Here is a 24505-nt window from a genome sequence, read left to right on the forward strand (position 1 = left end):
CTTTTTGGTGGTGAAGTGTTTGAGCCTACCTTTTTGGTGGCTAAGTGTTTAAGCCTACCTTTTTGGTGGTAAAGTTTTTAAGCCTACCTTTTTGGTGGTGAAGTGTTTGAGCCTACCTTTTTTGTGGTGAAGTGTTTAAGCGTACCTTTTTGGTGGTGAAGTGTTTGAGCCTACCTTTTTGGTGGTGAAGTGTTTAAGCGTACCTTTTTTGATGGTGAAGTGTTTGAGCCTACCTTTTTGGTGGTGAAGTGTTTAAGCCTACCTTTTGGTGGTGAAGTGTGTGTATCTACCTTTTTGGTGGTGAAGTGTTTGAGCCAACCTTTTTTTATTGGTAAAGTGTTTAATCCTACCTTTTTGGTGGTGAAGTGTTTAAGCCTACCTTTTTGGTGGTGAAGTGTTTAAGCCTACCTTTTTGGTGGTGAAGTGTTTGAGCCTACCTTTTTGGTGGTGAAGTGTTTAAGCCTACCTTTTTGGTGGTGAAGTGTTTGAGCATGTCCTGAGTGAGGTGGGGGAGCTGTAACAGTGGACTGGTTCTGACGTCCACCGCCTGAATCAACATCTGGGACACCTTCATACAGTTCTCTATCGTCTCCAGCCGCGGCATGTACTGAACAGCTGTAAAGGTAGATACACAGGCGGTCAGACATGTCAGGATATCAAGTTAACAACCATTACTATAATACTTGATATTATTACAGTAAATAAAGCTTTATTGTAAGATAGCAATGTTAATCTCCTTATAAAAAGAGAAATTTTGTATGTGGTTGATACACTCAAAGTCTAACATTCACACCCACCCCAATATTTCACAGTTCTACACCCTGAGCATTAAAGACTGCAATTGAACTGTTAAATCATTAATTAGTAGTAGGCCAACGTTTGTGGATTATGTGAATGCCACTTGCTTTCTAAATGCGTAATTCTTTTAAAAATGTGTTAAATGTCATCTGTATACATAGGATCTTTTTTTCATAATGAGGTTGTATGCCGCGAAATAAGCTCCCAGGATTAGTAACATTTTGACAAATAATAAATCGCTGACAAAGACTGGCCCTTACACTTAAAATGATTCCATAGGAATTGAAAACCAGTTTTAATCTGAATGTACAGAGTACACTGATTACAATCACAATTATACACAATCTTGTTGCAAGCAACAAAGAGGTCGTCCGTCAATTTGAAATTGTTCATGAAATGACATCTATTAAATCTTGAGTCATGACTGAGATTTCGTCAGGAATCATGAAAAAAAAAAGATGTTTAATTTTAATCTAAAGTCTGATGTTTATAGTAACTAAACTATCTGAATATAAATTAGTGACCAAGATAATGAAGACATTGGCCCTTCTATGTAAGAATGCACACATCTTTTTCTTGATATTAGATTTTTAAAAATTTTAATTATCAGCCATATAAAAATTTATCATTTCTGAGATATTTTCAAAGGTACATTTTGGGACAAACTTTATTATGATATGAGCATTTTTTGCTCAATTTTGGATTTCTCTTTCTTTTTTTCATTTTTGATATCTGAAAGATGAAAAATTTGACCATGATCTATTGTAACGGTTGTACCTCCTTAATTATGCATCATATGATGACAATATCTTTAGAATTACATACACGTATTTTAAGAATGTTAACATAATTAATCAGGCCAAAAAACAAAAATCTTATCACTTCAATAATTCAAAAGACAACTGAAAACAGCAAATCAATGAATTAAATACATGTATGATATAAATGAAATCCATTCTTTATGCTACATACTTTTTCTACCCATTATCTTTGCTGAAAAAATTATAACTTGTATAACAATGAGCCTTATGTTAAAAAATGAGATTAATATAAATAAAAGTGTGAGCAGATGTAGGCGACACCACAAAAAAAGAGAAATATTTTGTACCGGTATATCACTTTATATCTTTAAAATACATGTACTTACTGGTACTTAACAAAAACTGGTACATATCAAATCAAGAATTTGACAGATAAAATCATTTTCGTTAAATTTTTAAAAAGTTTTCAAAAACTCAATTTTTAAAGAAAATTAATGCTGATGGAGGAAAGTAGAAGAGACAGACAATGAGCATATATACTTTCTCGTAAAAATCAATTTTAGAGATGTATATTCATTGTTTTGTCACTCTAAACCACCTCTGAAAATTTAAACAACAAAAATCAATGCACCTATGAATATTTTCTTAAACAAAAGAAAATGTAAGAAAACATTTTATAAAAGTGAAAATAGAAAGAAATTGAACAGAAACAATACAGTCTTTCTATTGGAAATTCAATCAATGTCTCAATAAAAAGAATTAATAAAATGTGTCGTGGTCTTCTGTGAAACAGTAGATCTTAAATATTAGGGATTGTAAAAGAAGAGGGATAACTACCGTTTCTGTGAGCTCCAGCCACCAGCTGTGCAATGACGTTGATCATCTCATTTACCAAGTAGGGACACTTCTTCACAATGTACTCTTGGTCTGAAAAAAATCAACAAAAACGTTAAGGTACATGTTCATTTTTGCATATGAAATAAATACAATTTAAAATATGTTGTCTTGCAAAACATTCTACCTTTTTTTATTAAAACTACACATCCAACTGAAGATAATATCTTAATTTTGTATAAATAATTAAAATCAGTTCAGAACTGTAAATGCCGTTATTTACATTTGGGGATAATTTACACTAGCTAAAAGGTAAGCTTAAAATCGCATAAAATACCTCTGCGTGTATGGTTAAGAAAACTTGACTGTGATAAATAATGCATCTACATAATTATTTAACTCCCAAAATCAGTCTCACTCTCACATATTCAGATTTAACTTTTCTCATTTCTATAAATATCTTTAATTCCTAATTCACAAATGAGAAAACAGAACCATAATTTTGGAGGTATGAAAATAACAATCATGTTGTAAAAAGATATCCTCTTCATTAGTGTGAAGGAGTCAATCAGAATAGCGCATGGATTGCTTACAAGAACAAGAAAAATTTGACAAGTTGAACCACAGTCAATGCAATTAGCTTATGCAAGACTTGCCATGGTTTTCTGAAAATGTAAGAGTCAGAACTTTAAAAAAAATGAACTTTTTTTATCTTACAACGATTGATAAACAAGTTTTACAACTTATGTTAATGTCTCTCGTTGGCACGGGTGTTAGCGCGAGGGGGTCATTGGTGTGGGAAGAAGCCGGAGTACCCGGAGAGAACCCACGTGTCCAAGCGGGCGACCGCCATACCCTATCACATACAACCACTGTCAATCACGGTGATCGAACTCGGGTCGCAGCGGTGAGAAGTGAGTGCATTGACCAAGTACGCTACTTGGACACCTTTTACAAAGTAAAAAGGGTGTCGGTCCACTTACCAATAGCCAGGGTGTCTGGGGGTAGGTCCAGCCTCTGGAAGTGGGCGTGGAGCAGGGCCCGGGCCTTGACGCTGTACGGGTAACAAAGTGGCTTCTCCTTGTTCTTCTCATCCAGGTTAGGCAGGTGTTTGATCAGCTGCACAAATAATAATGATTTATATTGTCAACATTGTAATTGCTGCAATCATCATCATCAAAACAGTGAATCGATTGGTTTTAATTTCTTAATAAATTGCTGAGCATATATATATATTTATGCCATTATCTTTTTATATAAATATTCAATACTGTAAGAAGAGCCTTATTTCATCACTATTTTATCATCCTCTACAACACTCCATTGTAACAATTTATTTGGCAATTAGTTGGATGAACCATAAACATCATCATCAAATCATCCTTATCATCAATAACAAGACCATCACTTTCACAATCAACATCATCATCATCTCACCATAGGGACTTCTTCGTTGTCACTAGGTCTCTCCACAATCTCAGCATTGTGGAATTTGTCAAATTCAAACGACCCGGCCAGCACCATGATCACTCCTGATCAACAAAAAAGACAACAATATAACAAATATGACATGAAATGCATTGTAATAGTCAGGGCCCTCTTCAACAGAGAAAGATTTTTCATCAAAGATGGATTTCTTTTGGAGTATGGCAATTAATTCATAAGGCATGTGAATGACTTTATCTACATGTATAAAGAACTTCATGTGTCTCTTTGGCAAGATTTAACTTCTCTTTAAAAAGAAATATTATCCAATTACTGAAAGACTTTATCAAATAGACTCTGCTTTAGAATTTTTGTAGCTTACACACTTACGTTTGAGAATCATGTTGGGATTTTTCTGGAAGAAGTAGTAATACAGGCGGGTGGTGTCCAATAGGACCTGATCCTTGGAGAACTTAATGGAGCGGTACCACCAAACACCCTGGATATGAAGTAAAACAACACAGGTTATTATATCAGTGATTTATCCTTGTCACATGTATAGAAAACTGATGAAGCAGTACCACCAAACACCCCGGATATGAAGTAAAACAACACAGGTTATTACATCAGTGATTTATACTAGTGACATGTATAGAGAACTGATGGAGCAGTACCACCAAACACCCCGGATATGAAGTAAAACAACAGAGGTTATTATATCAGTGATTTATCCTTGTCACATGTATAGAAAACTGATGAAGCAGTTCCATCAAACACCCTGGATGTGAAGTTAAACAACAGACACTATTTTAACATGTCAACAAATTTTATGAAATATAAATCACAGTTACTTTGAAAGTTAAACATGTTAGGTATCATCAAAATTTAAAATAAAATGATATTAATTTTGTGTGATTTTCTAAATGCTCAAAATATTAAAAACAGCTACTAAATTTTATATATATTTTTTTTCATCTGTATCAATGAACTGTGACACTTAAATAAGTTTCTTGAGATTTATGTGAAGTTTACTTACCACAACTACGGGTAGGAGAACCATAAACAACAGTCCATACACCAGCAATACCTAGATAAAATCACAACATGAATGGTTACAAACTACTTAATATTCCTCATTCAATCAATCTGATCTTTGTAATGCAAAGATACAAGTTTGTATTGCTTGGTGTTAAAACAAACAAATACATCAAAAGTGTATTGAAACTTAGTGTGTTCTTAGTTTGGAATATTTTGCGGTACAATAGCACTTTAATTTGGTGGTAAATAATGTTCATGATTGTTAAATATTGAAGCAAAAATTTCTGAATAGTACGTAATATCTAGCATTACCTCATGCATGTAATGGTACCTGTATTCATGTACAAACTAGAGGTACTGTGAGCAAGCTCACAATTGATACCCCCCACTCAGAAAAATCATAACTCATGTATTTTTTCTATTATAGAAAATATTGGATGAATCTATTACATCGTCCATTTTCTATAAATAACAACTGCTCTATTTTTTAAAACTGTTAATGCTTATATGAGTACACAAACCAATTTCTATTCTTTAAATTCCCTTTTAGTTCAAGTTAACTGTTAATGCATGAGGACATTTGCATCCTTATGTTAACAAACATGACTAGAATCAAACGAAATTCCACATGTCAAGCAGCCACTTAATATAAACATTTTGAATTATTGGTATACTGAGCCCGATTTTTTTTTTACAATGACCTTGAACTTCCTCAATTGACCTTTGGTCAAGGTCATGACATACTCTCAGGTTATGAGCATTCTAGATGTGAATTAAGAACTTCCAATATTTGTCCATTAGAAAGATATGGACTGGACACGAGTTTTATACTTTTCTGCAAGTGACCTTGACCTTGCCCAAATGACCTTGGGTCAAGGTCATGACAAACCCTTAGCTTATAAGCAATCTTTGTGTGAACTGAGAACTTCCAATGTTTCTCCATAAGAAAGATATGGACCGGACAAGAATTTTGCACTTTTTTCTGCCATTGACCTTGACCTTGTCCAAATGACCTTACGTCAAGGTCATGACACACCCTTAGGTCACAAGCAATCTTTGTGTGAAGTAAGAACTTCCAATGTTTCTCCATTAAAAAGATATGGACCAGACACGAATTTTGCATTTTTTTCTGTCAGTGACCTTGACCTTGCCCGAATGACCTTGGGTTAAGGTCATGACACACCCTTAGGTCATTAGCAATCTTTGTGTGAAGTTAAAACTTCCAATGTTTCTCCATAAGAAAGATATGGACCGGACACGAATTTTGCACTTTTTCTGTTGGTGACCTTGACCTTGCCCGAATGACCATGCTTTAAGGTCATGACACACTCTTAGGTCATAAGCATTCTTTGTGTGAAGTAAGAACTTCTAATGTTTCTCCATAAGAAAGATATGGACCGGACACGAATTTTGCACTTTTTCTGCCAGTGACCTTGACCTTGCCCGAATGACCTTGGTTCAAGGTCATGACACACCCTTAGGTCATAAGCAATCTTTGTGTGAAGTAAGAACTTCTAATGTTTCTCCATAAGAAAGATATGGACCGGACACGAATCGAACAGACAGACGGACAGACGGACGGACGGACAAGGTGATTCCTATATACCCCCCAAACTTCGTTTGCGGGGGGTATAATTACCGACTTAAAAGAAATTGAAAAAACTCCCATACCCACATAGAGTTCTGCTTTTCCACAATCCACTTGGGTAAGGCAATACCAAAGCGAGTAACTGTGTGGAACAAAAAAAATATTTATAAATACATGCTTTTAATGAATTCAAAAACCAAACAAACGAATGTGAAATATAATATACAACTCAAGGAACAAATTACAGCACTGCATACAATATTATTGAAAATATATATGCATGAAATACAATTTACTGAGGCACATCGTTTAAGAATATCACATTAATGAAATATGTTCGGGAAATAAAATATAAATTCCAGATTTTTTTTTCATTTACTCATGCAATGTTTTATCAGATTTTCTTCCTTTGTTCATGAAACAAGATGTGTGGGTCACCCTCTCCCCCCGAACCATAAAACAAATCTTACCCCCAGGACCGTCAGGGTCCCCACTTTCTTCCCAAATCTTCCTGGTCTCCTCATTTGTTAATCTGTAGAAATACAGAAAAATATTGATAATATTATGTATTGATTTTCTTAACTTACATGCACACATAAATAGTAAATACATGTCTGTCACAAGTTTGAAACAATTGCAATTTTCAAATAAATTTCTAATCAAAAAACATGCAACAGGAATGATTGGGGTTTATGTAAAATAGGTTTACTTTTATAATTCAGATGTTCCATTATCCAAAATATTTTTCAAATAAGTGGAAATAGCTAAAACTCGATGTTTTAACAAAAAGTATATATACTTATAGATTATTTCCAAAACCGATGGAATCATTTTGTCGTAAAGTGTGTCAAGTTATATAACTTTCATAAAAATTTTTCAAATTTTGAAATTCCAAATCAGGATAACCAGTAAAGTTTGATTGCCTAAAAATAATGCAACAAAAACCCCTCCTTAATCTGGTTTTGGTGTACATGTGCATGGCTGTAAATACTCACGCAGTGTAGGCCTTGGCGATCTTCATGAACTTCTTGTGGTCTCCTGTGGCTTTATCTGGATGGTACTTCAAACTGAGCTGCTTGTAGGCTTTCTTTATCTGCTCTTTTGTGGCTCCCTACAAAGCAATATCTGAAGGTAAATAATCTGCTAAAAGCATCAGGCTGTCTTGTATATGTATATACTTTTGCAGATCTGAACAAATCTTAAGTCTTAACATTATAAGTTGAATTTTTGTAGATTTCCAGTTTTTCACTATTTTGTTGGGGCATGATGAATGAATATAAAGGTCAGAATGACAGATTTCCTAATTTGTAAAAAAAATTAAATTAATGGGTGAGGGCAAACCATGAAATGCATGCAAATGGAGCCCAAATGAATATTAATGATTCGGATCCATTATATTCACTGATGTTCAATGATAATATGAACAGATAGTTACCACATCCAGACCCAGTTCTCCGTACGGATCGTACTCCTGATACTCTATGTGGATCTGGGACACTTTGTATGCAAGAAGGGCAAATATTATCCAGGCTATAATGAACACTATTTTTCTACAATGGCAAAAAAAGATAAACATTACAAAATGAACTTGCAAAAATCTTAAGAGCTGTGTGAAAGCTGCAATGACAATATGTTCTGTTTATAAGGCTAGATATTGACTGAATTTTTGTTATGATATTTATCTATGAAATATTAAATTATTAGATTCTACATTTGGGAATTATAAGCTTGTATATTGGTCTGTTGAAAACTATACTTATAGAAAACTTCTTTCAGAAAAAACAACTATTGAAAGTATGACATTATGCCTTAAAAATTTGAATTCTATCAACACCTACAGAATTTTTTCTTTCATTCGCGCCCATTTTGTGCTGGACTTGAGCTGATGCCTTTTGATTACACACGGATCACAGTTACACTCCCGCCTCTTTTTATCTTTTTCGTCTGGAAAAAGAAAACAAAGTGTTTCAGCTATATTAAGCAAAGGAAAGTAGCTGATTTAATCTCTCTTTCAGAGTTTCTATCTCTCATAGGGGGATAACTGCACCAAATTAATATTGCAAATATTTTTTTTTTCCGTTGGCGTGGAGAACAGTTTGTATATAAGAATTCAAACACTTATACTGTACACCATTACATCTATCTATAAACTAAGATTTAACATGGCCATTTTATTTCATGTAATGTACCATTCTTTGCTTCTTTATTTTTATTTGAAAACTTTCATCTAAAAATACATTCAAACACTGGTGAATCAACTTGCACATGGAATGGTTATTATTATACTTATATCTTTCATATATATTCTTTGTTTAATAGTTACTACATGTATGTTAAACATATGATAAATATAAATAGAAGTCCTTATAAAAAAGCATGTTAAATATTGATATGACAGATTTATTAATAAACAGTGAACACACCAATAAATATACAGCAGCTTTAACATGGATGATCATGTATTGAATTAGTGCATATTTTATCCACAATATGTTTCAAAATATAATGGCAATGGCTAAGGTGGGTGGGCCGGTAGCATATGATGTAATTTAGAGTAAGGTTGTTGCAAAAAAAGCCCCCAAAAAACCCATATCTTCACAAAATAGAAACAGCATAATTATGATCAAATTCAGTAATTGATCTTACATTTCTAACAAAGCTTTCCTGAAGAGAAACATGTCATTCAGTCATCATTTTAACCAAAATATCATTAAAATAGACGACTGAACACATGAACAGCTGTGGAGTAAGACCAAGCGACAACATGCTACATCCTTACCGTCTACGGGTTTCCTGGGCCAAAAATAATATGTAGTCGGAATCAAGACGAGGCCCCAAAGAGAGAACAAAAAGTAAAAGAAGGTCCCTCCTTCCTCGTCATACTCAAACTGCATCCCAGGCATGATGAAGTTTGTCTAGAGTGTCTCTCAAACAACCGACACGTCTGTAAACCAAAGCCGGAAGTACAGTAACGATGAGAAACGGGTGCCGTATCAATTCAACCCCTTTTTCTTTCGCTCCGCATTCACTTCCGCCTTTCCAAAAAGTCAGTAAGTACAGTACGTTTGACAATGTTGACTGTGTTCCTCATTTATTAATTGATTGTTTAAAAAAAAAAATATAAATAATACTGCAGATGACGTATATCATGAACATTTTCAGTAATGCATATTGTTATAGGAAACGGGGGGGGGGGGGTTTATAGTTACATTCATGAAGGTTAACGGTATCCCAAGGCTAATGTATAAATGAATATTTTTTCCCTAGAAATTTAAGTCGAAGCATGCTAGCCTTATTCAGATGATAGTTTCATGATTTTTCAATTTTAGAAAAGATTTAGAAAATGATATAAACGATAAAAATTGTACCTCAGAGGTCCTCTAAATACCTCTACAACATTCTATTTCCAAATTCAATTTACGTGTAGCTGTGAGAATCGTACAAAAAGATTAAGTGCATGTGAGAATATAATTTTTTTTGTGTTTAACTAATGTATAAAACATTAATGTAATGTATCGAGATCATCCAACCAGCTTTAATCTTGTCGGTGATTATAAGTACATATAAATGTCAAAAATTACATCATAACCAAACTTTTAATTGATTTAATACGCATGCTTCATTTCAGTGGTGTTCATAATGGATTAAGCTGCGTGAGGTTTAATTTTTCAATGTCAACATTTATTAAACTAATCTGTTTGTCACTTGTTTACTAATATTTCGATTTTTCTTATGTCTCTTTTAAATAGATCCGTAAAAAGTTAAGCGGTCGGCCAATGTCCGATTATATTTTTCATAATATTTTAAATCTTTCCTTGACTTTTATTTTATACTTGTTGCAACAGTCGGGTTTTAAAGCAATTTACTTTAATTTTCACTATGCTACCAACATCACCTTTGAGACTATATTGTAGTTGCATGAAAGAAAACTGTCGAAAGATAAAAATAAATGTGCATGTCTGAAAAATCGATTTTAAGTTTTCTGCTCTAGCACTGAATACCTACATGTTCAGTAGTGTAGTCCAATATTATGTTCATCTCATAAATAAATTGGTGAAGTCAAGTATTCACACAGGTAAATTATAGGGTGAAGCCCGCGCGGGGAAACAGGTCTAAAATTGGGGTGGGGTGGAGGGGGTGGCATTTACACATACCTTGAGAACGTTGTCAAAAAAGTGTACTAATTTGATAAAAATTAAACATAAGCGCCTAGAATATAAGAACGCATTTAAATAAACAGTCTAATTGTTACAGAATATAGCTTCACTGTCTGAGCACCATCACCCCCCCCCCCCCCCTCTCCACCCGACCACGCAATTTTAATTTTAAGTAGCGGTGGTCTTTTAAGTCTGTAAACAATAAAACATGCAGTGCGCTGGTACGGAGTTCTTTTTAAAGTGACACTTATCGAATCCGTCGCTTTGTTTTACGTGCGTGCCTGGTCATCCAAAGAGAGAATTTAAAACAAAGCAAATGTGTTTGTTTTTCAACTTTCCTTTCACAAGAGATTTTCATCGGAACCATATAAAACGCATGTAAAAAAAAAAGAAGAAAAAATTTCGAAACAAAAATTTCAGGTATAGTGATCGAATGGAATGCTGTGCGATTTCTTGAATATTTGAAACTAGATTTGTTTTCCACATCGTGGCTTGATTTTTTAACGAGATATTCTGGTATGGAAAATATGAACGTCCTTACATGTTGATTAAAACAAACCGAGGAGGAAGGTGCGTTATGAATTGGTCAGAAACCATGTAAAGTCACGGAGAATCATCTACTCAGTCTGGTTTGTATACATAATATTATTATTAGCAAAATAATCCAGTGCAATTCAAATTCATGTTCTAAGAAGATATATATGTATGTTTCACTTCCACGCTACCAAGGAAGAGCAAGGATATAAGATTTTAGTTCTTGTTAAGTAATAATAAAGTTTTATTGTGAGTTCTCGTTATCAACTTAATTTGACTCTAAAACGGGCGGGGGGAAAGTAAATGAAACAGGTAAAATGATGTATGTATTTCAGTTCACACGTATCGACAAGTATATACCGGGTATGTATAATATAAATACATACAAGACGGACTTTTGTAGAAAAAAGACTCATTTGAAATTAAAGTTTAAGTTTTGCGGAGGAAAAAAGAACTATTTTCCTCTAAACCGATTGGATATAAAATCAGTTACATGTGAATTGATCGATGAATAATGGTCGGCTTCCTTTCTGTTTTTCTAGTAGGTGAAAAGAGTTGTCGAACCCTCTATATTATATACTATGCATAATATATAGAAATGCACGACAATCCTATACTCTTGAGGTATAAGGTCTTATTTTATGTAGTAAATGATTATAGTACTTGTAATAAAATGATTATGTATCTAATGCTTCAGTATGATTTTTTTTATTTATTGAGTGAGTAGGTTGCATTAGTTTATTAAGGAAAATGACCATGCAATGTCATTTATATCTACAGAACAACTGGACAGTTATATGATGTCATCAATTAAACTCGTGGGTGGCTGACCGTGATGGGGAGATGCTCTTCCAAACCTTGCTGTGACATCTCTGACGTCACAACTCTATCAGAGAACCGCCTCATCAGTGTTCAGCCAATTGTTGACGAGAAACTAGCGCCGACCCCGCCCACTCTCAGAAGGGATGACATCATTTCAGATATATCCATGTTCAAAAAAGTCGATAGCTATGCAGCCAAAGTAAGTTAGTTATGACAATTACATTGTAAGAATAAATCGCTATTTCCACATCACGTTACAACTATTTCCGGATTTTCTTCACAGGCCCCCAAATCCACAGAGCTTTCCCTACAGAACCTGTCCAGGTATTTGTCCAAAGCCTCCAAGTCCAACTTGGGTCGTGTCCGGGCCTTCTATTACTGGATCTGTCACCACGTGGAGTAAGTGTAAATCTGTGTACTAAGCAGATCGCAAATTCTAAATGTTATATAAGTCCAATTAACTTGATTCTTCGAACACGATGTATCCATTTGTAATGGTGTTTATTCCCTACTGTACAAATTATACACGACTTTATAATCTTATTATCAAAAGGCTTGTGAACGTGAATTTTAATCTCAAAGGATGTCAAGTAATTATATACATTGTATAGATTTAGGCAATACTGACACATTTACTCGTAATTCAATGCATACAACAAAGTTAAATTGTTTCCACGTCATGCTGAAGGGGGATGTACGGCTATCGATCATTTGAGGATCAAAATGTAAACAATGTTAGAATTGTAGAGAAGACACAAATGAACCACTTTCATATTTTTTCAGGTTTTTTAATCTTCAAAATAAGTCTGCAACTTTTTATTGCGCAGTTCTACAGCTGTTGTAAATGATAAAAAAGCCATGTTCTGTTTGTGTATGCGTAACTTGCATATAAAATAACACGAAAAACCAAATATTAATTCCTTTTGGCCTTTTGAGAACAGTTTTGGGCAGTTTTGGGCAGAAACAAACCAGGTCAGAAAATGTTTACATTTTGATCCTCAAATGTACAAGATGGCCCACGTCCTCCTTAGGGTTGTCTCTTTCGAGATTCTTTTTTACACAAAAGCCATTTACATACGGGATCGAAAAATAATTTAATGAATGTTTATATAAGAAATGTGCATTTTATATGTAATGAATTTCGTTTTATTTATTGCAGATTAGATCTTCGATCCTTTCTAAAAAACTACAAAAAGCCAGTGGCCGCTGAGTTTACGATGCATACCAAGGTAGCCCTTTGTTATGGTTACGCAGAACTCTTTGCTGAACTCTGCAGGTAATTAAGACACCAAAGTTTACCAAGTATTGGAAGCGGGTCAACGTACATACCGTGTATGCTTTTCAAATAGTAATACTCGTATATCCAGTTGTTTTCGCGATGATCTGATTTTCGCTTTTTTCGCGACCTCTTTTAAATTGGAAATAATTGAATACGCAGAAGTTATATCCTGTATCATTTTCTATAAGAAACTTTTTAAATCGCATAAAATGACGGATGCAAATTGAAAATGTTACAGATTTTCCCAATTTTCGCAAATCTTGTGACACGCGAAAAATACCCTCGGATTTACGGTAGTTTTTGCATTGACTTCAAAAGTATTTTTTAATTACAGGTTATCCAGCATCCCCGTAAAGACAATCTATGGATATCTTAAAGGATACGGGTACAACCCAACAAAACCTTTCAAGTACGCCCATTCGACCAATCACGCTTGGAATGCTGTTCACGTGGTCGGCCAGTGGTGTTTGATTGACTGTACGCTGGGCGCTGGTACTGTTGATGAGGAGGGTCATTACATCCGGGAATTTGAAAACTTCTACTTTTTAACCGATCCCGATCAGTTAATTTCGACACATTTTCCATACATGGAGAAGAGTAGAAAAGAAAGCAGACCATGGCAGCTTCTTCAGAAGCCGGTTACTCTGCAGGCGTTCAGTAAACATGTGAACAGAACAATCACAGCTTTTAAATGGGGCGTGGAGCTCGTGTCTCATAGCGAGGCTGTGATTCCTGTGACGTTATCCGTAACAGTATTTCTAAAGGGAACTTCTAGAACTCTCTATAACGTTTTAGCACGTTTAACGGACATTAACGGCAAAATACTGAAGAGATACACATTGGTGCAAAATCCAGACCACAACTTGTTTTCATTTCGAGTACGCCCTCCAAAAGTCGGGAAGTTTCGACTGACAGTTTTTGGAAATGTTGATCAAAACGACACGACCCTTCATGAGGTTGTGTCGTATGTTTTACGTTGTAGACAAACGGACCCAATCGTTTATTTATATCCCAAACACCTGGGTATATGGAGGTCTCGCTCTGATTACCAACACTATGGATTTGAGCCTGGGGCCGACTCCCCAATGATTATAAGCCCTAGAGACGGTGATTTGGAACTTACAATACCCACAAGAAAAGATTTTCCTGTTACGTGTAGAGTGACGCATTCCGAATCCAAAATAAAAGATATCGAAAAGTATATATTGTTAGAGAAGGTTGAAAATTTCCTTAAGATTAGAGGTCATCTGCCAGAGAAGGGATTTTACAAATTGCAGATATTTTGCAAAAGTGATTTTGGACCTTACGAGCCAGTTTTGCTATTCCTGATTGATTGCACCAGAGGTGCTATGTTTAACGCATTACCATTTCCTGTTATGTATTCTTCCGCAACAGAGTTTCACTGTCAGTTAATAGAACCACTTGTGCGCGAGTTGCCAGAAGAGTCTTCGATAAATATTCGATTTCGTTCAAGTGATATAATTAAAGCAGTTGTGAACGGTCGCAGAATTGAAAAAGGGAATGACAATATCTGGCGCTCCACTGTTCGTACACATACTGCTGGCGGAAGTTTACGTATCGCCGGAACAAACGAACTCAAGGGACGCTACTGGGTTTTGTGGGAATTCACTATTGTCAAGGGACCTAACTCTATAGTGCTGGAAGATATTTTGACAGCAAGGTCAAATACGTCACATCCTCCGATGACGCAACGATCAGATAACCAATCAACGCAAAGAACGCCAAAACATTCGTCAAGAATCAAGGAGAAAACAATTATCATAAAGAAATAAGTTGCCTCCCTTTTTATATGTTTATATATGTTTTACTGTCTACTAAATCATAATTACTAAAATGTTTAACTATAAACGATCATTGTATTTTTTGTGTTTAATTCAGTTATGAAATTTTAAAATGCATGCCCAATGAATAATACATACATCTCAAAAATTGAAAAAACATTCATGCTTTTACAAGTGCTTCAAATTTATTAATAAATGATTTTATTCAAACTTAATTAACATACATGGCACCATTAAGTACACTGGTTGTGAATTATAGTAATATAACATGTTTCCACTTACAGATATCTAACAAGCAGAAATAAAACTTCTATAGCAAAATAATTTTTCTAATGATAAATATTTCTACCTTATATGCGAATGAAGCCAAATTTGAATTCTGATATGTGAACATTAAGCTATAATACTGTTGAATCATTTTTATTCGTGGGGATCAATGTTCGTGCGTAACCAAATCTTTCCTGGTTTGTGGGGACGTAATTTCGTTGGTAGCAGTTTCTACTTCGTAAATAAATAAACAAATGCTTGTACATGTATATATACATTCGCTGGGATGTGAATTCATAGGCAAGGGTTACTCACGAAAGCCATCAACATTGCCGCCCCCCCCCCCGCCCCCTCCCACGAACAATGATGATTCCACAGTACTTGTCAAATATTAATAACGAAATTCTCTAATCAATTAAAATTTCTACAGACTAGTGACAGTAACAACACTTTAATTCTGTTATTGAAGTAGATGATCAATGATTATCAAGAGATCTGTAGGATTTACTATTAAAACAGCTAGAACATAACTTCAACATCAGACAAGGATTAATTGATTTTTAAAATCTTTGATAACTAACGTCTATTAAATTCTTATTACTGAGCGCAGTTGCAAAAGAACAGTTTATCTTTTGATGATATAGTTATATTCAAAAACTATAATTAGATGAAAAGCGCCTATATAGAGGCTTTAAAAACCTATCTGTACAGTTGAATGGTTCTCCTTACGACATGTTAAGTTGATGGAACTATCCATTTCTAAAAATAAAAGCTTTTTTTATCAATTAAAAATGTGTTGTATAATACTTTACAATTCCAAACATTTATATCAATATGTTTGTTTATTTACACAAAATGTATAAACATAGACATGCTGTTTACACAATACATCTGACATTACAAAATGTTTCATCAACACTCAATACATGCACATTATTATGTATTCACATTTAATTTTCACGAAGTTCTCAAATAAGTTGCTAAAATAAGTGTTAGTTGTGAATTTTAAAATACATGCACATATAAATAAAACATACATCTCAAAAATAGAAAGAGATCAATACTTTTACAAGTGCTTCAAATTTATAGATAAATGATCTCATTCTAACTTAATTAACATGCATGACAACACTGGTTGTGGATTAGTTATATAATCCCTGTGCACAACATGTTTCCAATCAAAGATATCTACACAAAACACTAATAAAACGTTTGATACCAATATTTTTTAAATGATAAAATATGTCTACCTGACATTCGAATGAAGTTGAATTTGAATTCTAATGTGTGAACATTAAGCTATAATACTTGTCAAATATCAATAACGAGCTTCTCTGACCGCTCACAGAAAACTTCTACAGACTAGTGACAGTAAAAACAAGGCCTAATAAAATAATGGTTTGTTTCCACTTTCATGCTGAAAAAAGTTGGGTCGGTAAGTCGGAATTTTATATATATATTTTTTAGATACTGCAGTGTGTATTGAGCAGTACTGTAATGTTATCAATACGTGCAAGCTAGATACTGACACTGCCGAATGGTTGAACATGAGACATGCTTTTTTTCCTGCCTATTGAGGTGGCCTAAAGAAAACAAAGAAAACCGGTATTATATATCAGATTCTTCCTCTGCCAGTGATTAGAGTATTATCAATATCTACAACACTTGGGAACATACAACCATTTTGAATAGAAACGTTTGAGTTTTACTGATTGGAAAATAGTAACTGCTACAAGCGATTTTGTGACCAAAATGGTGAGTAAAAACTTTTTCCGATTTTCCTTCAAATATCCTTAAAAAAAATTGGAGTCGGCGGTAAAGCTAGGGTCGGTCGGGAAAGCGGAAACAAACCATTTTTTTCTTAGGCCCAGTTTAATTCTATTTTTGAAGTAGATGATCAAGGATTATCAAAAGATCTGTAGGTTTTATATTAACACAGCTAGAACATAAAGTCAACATGAGACAAAGATTAATTGATTTTTAAAATCTTTAATAACTAACTTCTGTTAAATTCTTTTTACTGAGCTCAATTGCAAAAGAACATTAGAGATATAATTAAGATTTTATGATATAATTATATTCAAAAGTCTCTAATTAGATGAAAAACGCCAATATACAACTGACATTACAAAATATTTCATCAACATTCTGATACATGTACTTTATATATACACATTTCATTTTCACAAAGTAAGTTGCTAAAATAAATGTCTCATTCAGACTCTTTACATATTATATACTGTTCACAAATAATATTCACTAAGTCAAGTCAACAGTATAAGTAAACTTACATGTGTATTGATCTTATATAATTCACACAGTTTAATTATCTGCAGTATTTGATTTTTTTCACTCTACCTGACCTTTCGGCGACAAAGAGATTGTCCCTGGTGTCCACACATAAACCACGTGGATCCTGTAAGTAACAGTTGTCAATGTAGCAGAGAAACTGTCCGTCGTAGTTTAGGATGTGGATACAGTTTTTGTAACAATCTGTAATCAGTATTCGACTCTGGCTGTCTGTAGTAATGCCGATTGGACAAAATGTTTTCCTGGTTTTGGAGGAAGGACCGGTGTAGGTAAACCGGATATGTCCGGCCTGACTGACCACCACTAATGCACCGGCTCTAAGGTCAGCCACACAGATGTCTAGGTTTCTGTTCTCACATATAAATTTAGGGGAAAATCCAGATACATAGAAAGGATGTCCCATGGGATTGTACTGAATACTTTGTTTTTCTTTGAAGCCAGAGTAACGCACAATTTTTGTTTGGCTTTCATCATCACTGTCCATTACAATCAAGAAGTCTCCAAACGAGGTACTACAGACATAAAGAGGTATCCACCTCCGTAGTCGGATGACCTTGACGCTGATATGTATCTGTGTATTCTTTACTATGTTTACAGTTCGAGCATCTTCATCAGTGTAAACTAGATCTCCATTCCTTGTCACTGACATGTGCCTTGGCCCTTGGAGGGTCTTAGTTTGGATTGACTTAACAACCTCTCCCTGCAGGTTGTAGAGTCTCATGACAATGTCATTAAAACCACATGTCCATATTTGTTCATCACTTGGACAGGACACATTTTTTAAACCTCTATACTCGGTGTTTATAGATGCAATGATCTGTGGTTTATCAATGAGCGGTTTGATAGATAACGCTGGCAGAAATCCAAACTGTTGATAGATTTGTTCTTTATTGATCTTTTGAGGGGTGAAACTTGGTAAGCTAAATTGAAGTTTTGTGGGGTATCTTTTGAATTCAGCATTCCTGGATTTGTAAGCACATATTTTATTCATCTTATTGGTCTTCAGTAATTTATTCAGATCAGAAATGATATGTGTGATTTCAGAAACACTATGTTTGATTTTATCTTCCTGCCAGTCTAGGGCGGTAAGATGTCTTGAGTTCATTTCAAAAAGATCAGCTTTTAGGTCCTTCATAGCATTGTCTATTTCTCTGTGCATTTCTTCTCCATGTTTGTTGATACCTGTTATTAATTTTTGAAAGTTTTTATTCAGATCAGCTTTCTGAATTGGAATACCAGATACTATCTCACAATATTTAGGATAAATGCTTTTCTTAAGCTCTTTTAAATCTTTTTTCAAAACGCATTTTTGGTTTTCGAGTTTTTCCACTACGTTAGCAAAGTCATGATCATTATGTTTCCCAGAAGAAACACACTCCCCACAAAGTGCAACGTTACAACGTTCGCAGAAAAGATAACATATTTTTAAAGAATGTTTTTTACATTTAGAAATAAATTTCAAAGGTACCACTTTGTGTTCTTTGAATTCATCAGAAAGATGTTTTTCCTTACAGTATTTACACAGATATTCTTTGCAAATGATACAGTTTAACTGGGGGCCCGGACTCTCACAGAGATGACACCGTGCCACATCATGGAGGCTGTACTCAGGATCCATGGTCAACCATTTACTGCAATATGAATGGGATTTTTATTTTTTTTTTCAATTAAAGTTAGTATCATAAAGTAAAGTTATATTGAATGCATGATAAAAACCATATGTATGAAATTAATGAGTAAGATATATGTATGCAGCAAGACACGTAGTTTACCACATTGTTTCATAATATTACTAACAGAATGTTCCATGGGCTGTAACGTTTGATTTGTTTATAATTTTAATGTATTTTTTTTTACCTGTCTTAAAATTAATTTAAGCTCTGGATTGTTGAATGTAAACACTGAGAGCATAAAGAAAAAATACGTATTAAAATTATACTGGACAAAAGGTTTTTAAAAAAATTCTAACTATTAACAATTTTATGACATCGAATTGTTTTTGCCAATTTTTATATAGTATAATATCAAAATAAAATCTACATAAAACATTATATATCAATGATGTCTGTCACAATTATTATGATGTTAGTCATCAGTGTCTAAAAGCTTGTTATCTCTCTTGAAAAACAGTGATTAATTGCTATAAAATCCTAATTCATCAAATTAAGAAATCTTAATGACGTCATTTCCACAATATGAAGTCAGTGGGATTAATTTTTTAGATACCTATTTTCAATTTGACTTCAACTATCTTCAATCCTAAACCCTAAACTTGATCACGGCGTATGAGCACAAGTAAACGTCATCGCGCGTCTTGCAATTGAATGCATTTAATATTGATAAAATGAATACACCTGTATGATAAGGTGAAACTTACATAACCATTTTAATGATTATGTACATTTGAAATAAAATCGTTAAAACATATATTTTTTTATCTACAAAAAATTTCCCGCCAAAGTTTGCAATTTGCAATTTGGCAGCGGAAGTGCAATAAATAACATTTTTTTTATTACTGTCCCATTAAAATTCATACCCCGACAAAAATCGTATATTTAATGGCTTTAAAGAGATGATAAAAAATATTTCTGAAAATTAACATCAAAATTAATTTAGATATAAGCATCGAATCCTGTTACACCAAGGAGCATTTTTTTTCCGATATGCATACATTACAAAATAATACATTGTAGTCATATCTATGTCTGAAATCATCTTCAGGTCAGACGCGACCTATCTTCCATTATTTTCTATTATTCCTTCTGTCGAAATGTTAAGATTTCTACAACGAAATTCCAAAATTATATTTTCATGTCATATGATATTTTTTCTATTCGGATATGCGAGGGCTGTCCAAAAAGTTCGTGGACAATCGTGTTTTTGTCATTTTAAACGGGTTTATATATGCATATTGTATACCAACATTTTTGTCATAAAATTCCAAATCAGATTAAAGTAGTTTTGAATGTGTTCATTTAAATTAAACTTAAATCTTACTGTATTAAAGTGTCGCGAAAAGCACAAACGGCCCATTGTCAAAATTGTCCAAACTTCGAGATTGAATTTTCAGATAAGAATATTAACAGTATTTTTAATACGGGTAAAAACGTCAAAATATTCAACTGTGACGTAGTCAGAATTGTGAACGTCATTTTCATACGTCATTTAAAGCCGTTTTTAATTGAGCAGAGGATATTTTAAGGAGTTTACGGCAAGAACATGTCTTTGAAAACGCCAGAAAAAGCGACGTCGGCGGATCGCATGGAACAGCGCGCCATCATTAAATTCTGCGTAGACTCGGGGAAAACACCTATCGAAACGAAACAAATGATGGAGAACACAAAAAGGCATCGACAAATATCAAGATCACTAGTCTACAAGTGGCACAAACGATTTTCGGATGGAGTTTGCGATTTAAAAGACGCTGAAAGAAGTGGAAGGCCTTTGCTTTGTGACGATAAAACGAAATCCCGCATTCATGACATTGTCATGAAAGATAGACGTCTGAAGTTAAGAGAAGTCGCGTCAATAAGTGATGTTAGCAAATCTTCGGTTTTTAATATTCTCACTGAAGACTTCTGTATGAGTCGTGTTTGCGCAAGATGGGTGCCCAGATTTTTATCCGATGAGCACAAAAAAAGACGAATACTTTTCTAAATATAGCGTCGTTATTTAGAATGAAATCACATATGTCCACGAACTTTTTGGACAACCCTCGTATAGTTTCAATTGAAAAATATATACTATGACTTTATAAATAAGCATTCAATTGACTTTTGCTTAATATTAAAAGAAGGATTCAAAAAGTATTTAAAAAGTAATGCACCCTAGATGAACAGGTTTAAATGAAAATTAAGAAGAAATAATTTATCTAGGCAAATTATCAAAAACCGAGGGACGCTGCGTGTGTCCTTAAACAAGGTATGGTAAACATGGTTTATGTGGAATTCTATTTTAGTTTTTGTTTTCAATACATTCATATCAATCCATTTATAGTTACACATTCATATATCATTCAATTTCACATGCAAACAATTATTTTTTTGACGCCATTATTTTCTGATCATGTATTAAGGAAGCTAGGCTTAAAATACCCATCAAATTTGCCTTAAGTTTTAAATGATAATTTGTTAGCTAAAGCTATACACAATTATTTAGTGAAGAAAAATTCCATTAAATTTAACTTTAAGCTTAAGGTTTGCATGATTTTATAGTAATTCATATGCATATCTCTTTTTCTTTCAGAGATTAGCGTAGTATAAAATGCCCACAACCGTAAGAACAAAACTTATTCGGTGTTTTTGATCTAAGTTGCGTTTTCACAAATTACACTGTTAGCCTTGCTGTAATATGTTGTAATATGATAACAATTTCTACCTTTTTGGATAACATTTAGATTTTTGCAAAAGCAATTCAAGTTACACATTGTTTTGCTAAACTGTCATTGGTTAATGCCCCTTCTGTTTACACTTGAGTAATATTGTTCCTTGTTCCTTATATGAACGGTAGTTTTTGTAATAAGTGAATAAAACACGCTTTCTATGTAACTGATATTTTTTCCTCGTTCATGAACTACCCGTTATTTCATACATTATATTTACTATTAATACACGCACATATATGTTTAGTATTCACATACTTACAATGTATATTTTTGTAGACATATAATGCATTCGCAAAGAATGGTTTAAAACGAGATATTTGTTTTGTTGAAATAACATAAAACATCAATAATGTAAAATGGAAAATTGAAATGTACATCTCTTGGGGTTCAGGGTTAACGATATATATATATATATATATATATATATATATATATATATATATATATATATATATATATATATATATATATATATATATATATATATTTCCCTTCTAGTTCTTTGTGCGTACTTTTTCAAACCATGTTTTTGCCATAGAGGTAAAGTGTTTACAATCTTTGACACAGGTCTATTGAACGCCTTAACTTCCTTCTGTTGATAACATGCATGATTTGTTAATAATTCTTCAATGATGATAGATTGCAATTGTCTTTTTATTTGATAATTCCTAACTCTAAGCTGATATTTTGTCACTTATAGTTTTAAATCTTTCCATGATGAAAAAAAATAATGTCTGGTATTTCGGGGACATACACATACCTTTATTTTCAGCATGTTATAATGACATTTTCATCGATTTTGTATTTTTAACTGAACGAATATTGAAACATTTCGAACTTTAAATTCCAATTAAAATTTTTTATTGTTTATTTATAAATACAGATAATATGACAAACCTTCTGTCCGTTCCTGCTACCTGGTATTAACTGTCGTAGATAATACAAAATGGCGATGTATTTCATACTTGATTGCATGGTTTATTCATAAGACCAGGACCTGATAACGTTTCAACCGGAAACTAGTAAACTGTACATATAGGATCCCTCATGATTTCCGATGTTATATGATTTTTATCCAACGAGTTGTGTGTTTTCTAGAAAATACACAACGAGATGGATAAAAACCATATACCATCGCATATCATGAGATATATTCTTTAACACATTTACATCTCAACACCCCTCAACTGAATTAAAATAATTCACTTTTTTATTCTACGTTAATCAACCGCCTGAACCTACGTAATGTTTAATTATGACGTCACGTGGCGTAAGAACACAGTGGAATATCAAAAATTTATCCCATGAGTGTTATCCACCGTATATTGCAATAAACATGTAATTAACCTTTCTATGAAATAGCAGATTAAATTCTAACTGCGACTGCAATCCTTGATGTTTGAAGAGAGAGAGAGAGAGAGAGAGAGAGAGAGAGAGAGAGAGAGAGAGAGAGAGAGAGAGAAACCAGCTTGGGAAAGAATAATAATGTATCAAAACCATCACAATCACGTACTATGACATTTCATGAGTACTGTGAGAGGGATTTGCCTCTATTTGTATCATTATTATATATGAAAGTCTTAATATATACCGTGTTTAAAAATTTTTATCCATTTGAATTCTACTTATCAGATGTAATTCAATTATCTAATTTGTTGAAATTTAAAAAAAAAACAAAGTTTAGAAATTATCTACATGGATTTCTGTTATATGATTCTCGTTTGGTTACACGTGTCACGCATGTGGTCCTCATATTGAAGAATTTTCATATGTGAATTATGTGTATATTGCTTCATATGATCCATATATGTTCATAAAATACTTGTATGGTCCGCCACTTATGATACTCATATGACGTGATACAAATATAATACGCATATGATTATTATATGATTGTTATATGAAAGGCTATACATGTGTGGCGAAATTTCCTATATATAGTGCTGATAGTGCTGGAAGAAATTTTGATTGCGAATTCAAATAGATCACATCCTCCAATGACGCAACGCAATATTCAACGCAAAGAATACCAAAACATACATCAAGAATCAAAGAGAAAACGATTATAATAAAGAAATAAGTTGTCTTTTTTCAGTATATACATGTTTTATTGTCTACTCAATCATAATTACCAAGAAATATTAAACTCAATTTTACTTCAGTGTTTAATTCAGTTATGAAATTTTTAAACGCACACATCTATAAATAAAATATACATACGGTATACATCTCAAAAATATAAGAAGATCCAAAAAATGCTTTTATAAATAAATGATTAAATTCACATTTACAAAAACATACATGGCACCAATAATTAAAATGTAATAATGTAAAGAAAAAAACCTCAATGCACAACATTTGTTTTCCACTTACAAATCTCTGTACAAGCAGAAGTAAAACGTTTGATAATAATATAAACATTTTTATATATTCCGTTCCGTTTAGATTTTTCGACTTCATATTTATTTTGATGCGAATCAATTTAAATTTGCATTCTAATGTGTGA

At 33.4% G+C, this 24505-nt stretch overlaps 3 protein-coding genes across 5 annotated transcripts in view; 1 reads left to right on the forward strand and 2 right to left on the reverse strand.

Annotated features, from left to right (window-relative positions):
* LOC105333774 (translocation protein SEC63 homolog) overlaps nt 1-9422 on the reverse strand; it is a 44004-nt gene extending 34582 nt beyond the window's left edge. For 2 of the 3 annotated variants that reach the window (XM_020069541.3, XM_011436939.4), the window contains exons 1-12: nt 9224-9421; nt 8283-8388; nt 7880-7994; nt 7440-7555; nt 6915-6976; nt 6528-6586; nt 4855-4905; nt 4209-4317; nt 3831-3925; nt 3377-3512; nt 2397-2486; nt 467-615 (exon numbers count right to left, since the gene is read on the reverse strand). In XM_020069541.3, coding sequence (XP_019925100.3) covers nt 467-615; nt 2397-2486; nt 3377-3512; nt 3831-3925; nt 4209-4317; nt 4855-4905; nt 6528-6586; nt 6915-6976; nt 7440-7555; nt 7880-7994; nt 8283-8388; nt 9224-9347 — 1212 coding nt within the window. In that variant the 5' untranslated portion in view covers nt 9348-9421. Of the gene's footprint in view, nt 1-466; nt 616-2396; nt 2487-3376; nt 3513-3830; nt 3926-4208; nt 4318-4854; nt 4906-6527; nt 6587-6914; nt 6977-7439; nt 7556-7879; nt 7995-8282; nt 8389-9223 lie in introns of all 3 variants that reach the window. The other variant, XM_066072557.1, reaches the window with a different exon arrangement.
* A 1556-nt stretch (nt 9423-10978) lies between these two features.
* Nucleotides 10979-15117, forward strand: LOC105333775 (kyphoscoliosis peptidase). The gene is made up of 5 exons (XM_011436940.4): nt 10979-11230; nt 11916-12156; nt 12241-12356; nt 13117-13233; nt 13571-15117. Exons 2-5 carry the CDS (start codon nt 11971-11973, stop codon nt 15027-15029), a joined length of 1878 nt encoding a protein of 625 aa, XP_011435242.3. The 5' UTR covers nt 10979-11230; nt 11916-11970; the 3' UTR covers nt 15030-15117.
* Nucleotides 15118-15658: 541 nt separating this feature from the next.
* On the reverse strand, nt 15659-23030 carry LOC109619465 (E3 ubiquitin-protein ligase TRIM71). The gene is made up of 2 exons (XM_020069542.3): nt 22897-23030; nt 15659-19246 (listed from the first exon to the last, which is right to left on the reverse strand). Exon 2 carries the CDS (start codon nt 19231-19233, stop codon nt 17632-17634), a length of 1602 nt encoding a protein of 533 aa, XP_019925101.3. The 5' UTR covers nt 19234-19246; nt 22897-23030; the 3' UTR covers nt 15659-17631.
* Nucleotides 23031-24505: the final 1475 nt, after the last annotated feature.

The sequence above is a fragment of the Magallana gigas genome, chromosome 9 (assembly GCF_963853765.1).
Source record: "Magallana gigas chromosome 9, xbMagGiga1.1, whole genome shotgun sequence".
NCBI classification, from domain to species: domain Eukaryota; kingdom Metazoa; phylum Mollusca; class Bivalvia; order Ostreida; family Ostreidae; genus Magallana; species Magallana gigas.